The sequence below is a fragment of the Engraulis encrasicolus genome, chromosome 14, assembly GCF_034702125.1.
Source record: "Engraulis encrasicolus isolate BLACKSEA-1 chromosome 14, IST_EnEncr_1.0, whole genome shotgun sequence".
NCBI lineage: Eukaryota > Metazoa > Chordata > Actinopteri > Clupeiformes > Engraulidae > Engraulis > Engraulis encrasicolus.
The window spans coordinates 27,601,647-27,604,146 of NC_085870.1; the positions used below are offsets into that span (position 1 = coordinate 27,601,647).

The following is a 2,500-nucleotide window of genomic DNA, read 5'->3' on the forward strand; positions in this document are numbered from 1 at the left end:
AGGAAGGTAGGAAGGGAGGAGGATGGGGAGGAAGGTAGGCAGGAGTGGAGGGATAGGGGGGAGAGGGAGGGAGGGTAGGAGGGAAGGGGGGAGAAAACAACACACATTAGAGAGAAACAGAGAACGACATCAGGGCATGGGGAGAGGCCTACAGCCCTGGAACATTCTGGAAAACACTGTATCTGTGGATGGAAATCAAGGGGGAAAGGGGAAGCTGTGAGTGTGTGTGTCTTTGTCTGCTGGAGTAGTAGGTGTTGGTGATCCCTTTTTTTTCTTCTAAAACCGTGTTTCTGCAATTCTACAGAGGCTGCTGGCTTTCAATTATATTTTGCCTTGACAGATCTTGACAAATTACTCTTTACTGAGATGAGCAGGATGAAGCACGCACAGCTAATTAGCTGCCAGCCTCAGGGAAATGCAGGAACTATGTGAGAAAGTGACTCCAGGTGCAGAACGCTAATCTAGGTGGGGCTGTGTGTGGTGGAAGTGTCAAGGTAGTGGAAGAGTGGTGGTGGTGGAGGAGAGGTGGTGGTGGACTAGTGGAAGAGTGTAGGTTTGGAGGGGTGGAGGTGGTGGAGTGGAAGTTTGGAGGTTTGGAAAAGTGGTGGAGGTGGAGGAGTGGATGGGTGGAGGTTTGGAGAAGGAGTGGTGTAGCAGTGGAGGTTTAGAAGTGTGGAGGTTTGGAGGAGTGGAGGGGGTGGAGGAGTGGTAGTAGTGGAGGAGTGGACGTTTGTAAGTCTGGAGGTTTGGACGAGTGGTGGAGGTGTAGTGGTGGTGGAGTAGGAGTGGAGGTAGTGTAGGAGTGGAGGTGGTGGGTGTTTGCCAGTTTGCAGGTTTGGAGGAGAAGTGAAGGTGGTGGAGGTGGTGTTGGAGGTGATGCTGGCGTAGGAGTGGTTGGTTAGAAGTGAAGAGGTTTGGAGGAGTGGTGAAGTGAAGGTGGTGGGTGTTTGGAAGTTTGGAGCTTTTAATGAGTGGTGGAGGTGGAGGAGAGGAGGTGGTGGAGGGGTGGAGGTTTGAAGAAGTGGTGGTGTAGGTGTGGTGGTGGTGGGTGTTTGGAAGTGTAGAGGTTTGTAGCATTGGAGGTGGTGGAAGAGTAGTGGTGGAGGTTTGGAGGAGAGGACATTTTGAGGAGTGGAGCAGTGTAGGAGTGGAGGTGGTGGAAGAGTGGTAGCGGTTTGGAAGTGTGGAGGTTTGGAGGGGTAGCGGGTGAAGGTGGTGTAGGAGTGGAGGTTAGAAGTGTGGAGGTTTGGAGGAGTGGAGACAGTAGGGTATTGGAGCGGTGCTTGGTGTGTTGCATGGAGGTGTGACTACGTATATGGGTATGTGGAAGATGGGAGGTGGTGGTGTGACTGGATGGAGGTTTGGAGGCTTGGAGATATGGACTGGAGGTGTTGTGACTTTCTGATAGTGGTTCTGGTTCTGGTGGTTGTGGATGCAGTGTGGCTGGGTGAGTTGGTGTAGGAGTTGAGGCTGTGGAGAAGTGGAAGTGTGCAGGTGGTGGAGGTGTGGATGTGTGGAGAAGATTTGGAGGTTTGGACATGTGGAGGTGTAAAGGTATGGATATTTGGTGGTGGTGGCTTTATGGCAAGTGAAGTTGAGGTGTGGTGGTGGTGGTCGTGGTGGTGTGGTGGGGAAGTGTGGTGTGGCTTTCAGGAGGTGGTGTCACTGTGCAGACTGCAGAGGTGTGAAAGTTTGAGGAAATGAGCACACAGGAGATGTCCCTGGAGGTGGAGGAGTGTCTGGACAGTGTGTTCAGGTGATTAGGAATCTGTATGTGGTGGTGGTGGTGGGGGTGGTGACAAGAGAAGGGTGGCTGGCTTAGCCTGAGGGGAATTGTCTACTGGGCTATGATTGGTCAACGTAGAGGGGGCGGTCCCTGTGCTCACCAATAGAGAGGCCGCAGTGGGAGCCGCACAGGTTGATGTTGCTCTCGGAGATGGCGGCCATGCGGAGCTGATCGTAGGCACGCGTGAAGAAGGAGGACAGCGTGCTCGCAAACACGATGTTCCGCTCACGCGATGCACAGCCCATGGCAACGCTCACCTAGGAGACAGACAGAGAGATGAGAGGAACACGGTTCAGTTACAGCTCATGGCAACTATCACCTGGGAGACAAAGAAAAAAAGAAGAGCATAGTTCATAGTTCACATAAAAAGAACATAGTTCATAGTTCATAAAGCATAGTTCAGCTACAAGTACATTGCCCACGGCAACTTTCACCTGGGAAACATGAAGAGAACACGAACATGATTCAGCTATGTTGCTCATGGCAACTATCACCTAGGAGACGCAAAGAAGAAGAACACGGTACAGCTGCAGCCCATGGCAACTATGGCTTAGGAATCATAGAGAGAGGTAGGCAGAAGAACACAGTTCAGCGCCAGGTCAAACCTGTCTCCCATGATTCACTGCAGTAGTAGAATGTTGAGCTAGGAGATGTGAAACAGGTTGAGTCCGGTACTGACACAAATCAAGACATGGGAGGACATCAAACGGCCTG

At 51.9% G+C, this 2,500-nt stretch overlaps 1 protein-coding gene across 1 annotated transcript in view; it reads right to left on the reverse strand.

Annotated features, from left to right (window-relative positions):
• tkta (transketolase a) overlaps window positions 1-2,500 on the reverse strand; it is a 36,115-nt gene that overhangs the window by 17,570 nt on the left and 16,045 nt on the right. The window contains exon 9 of the mRNA XM_063215327.1: window positions 1,887-2,043. Coding sequence (XP_063071397.1) covers window positions 1,887-2,043 — 157 coding nt within the window. The remainder of the gene's footprint in view (window positions 1-1,886; window positions 2,044-2,500) is intronic.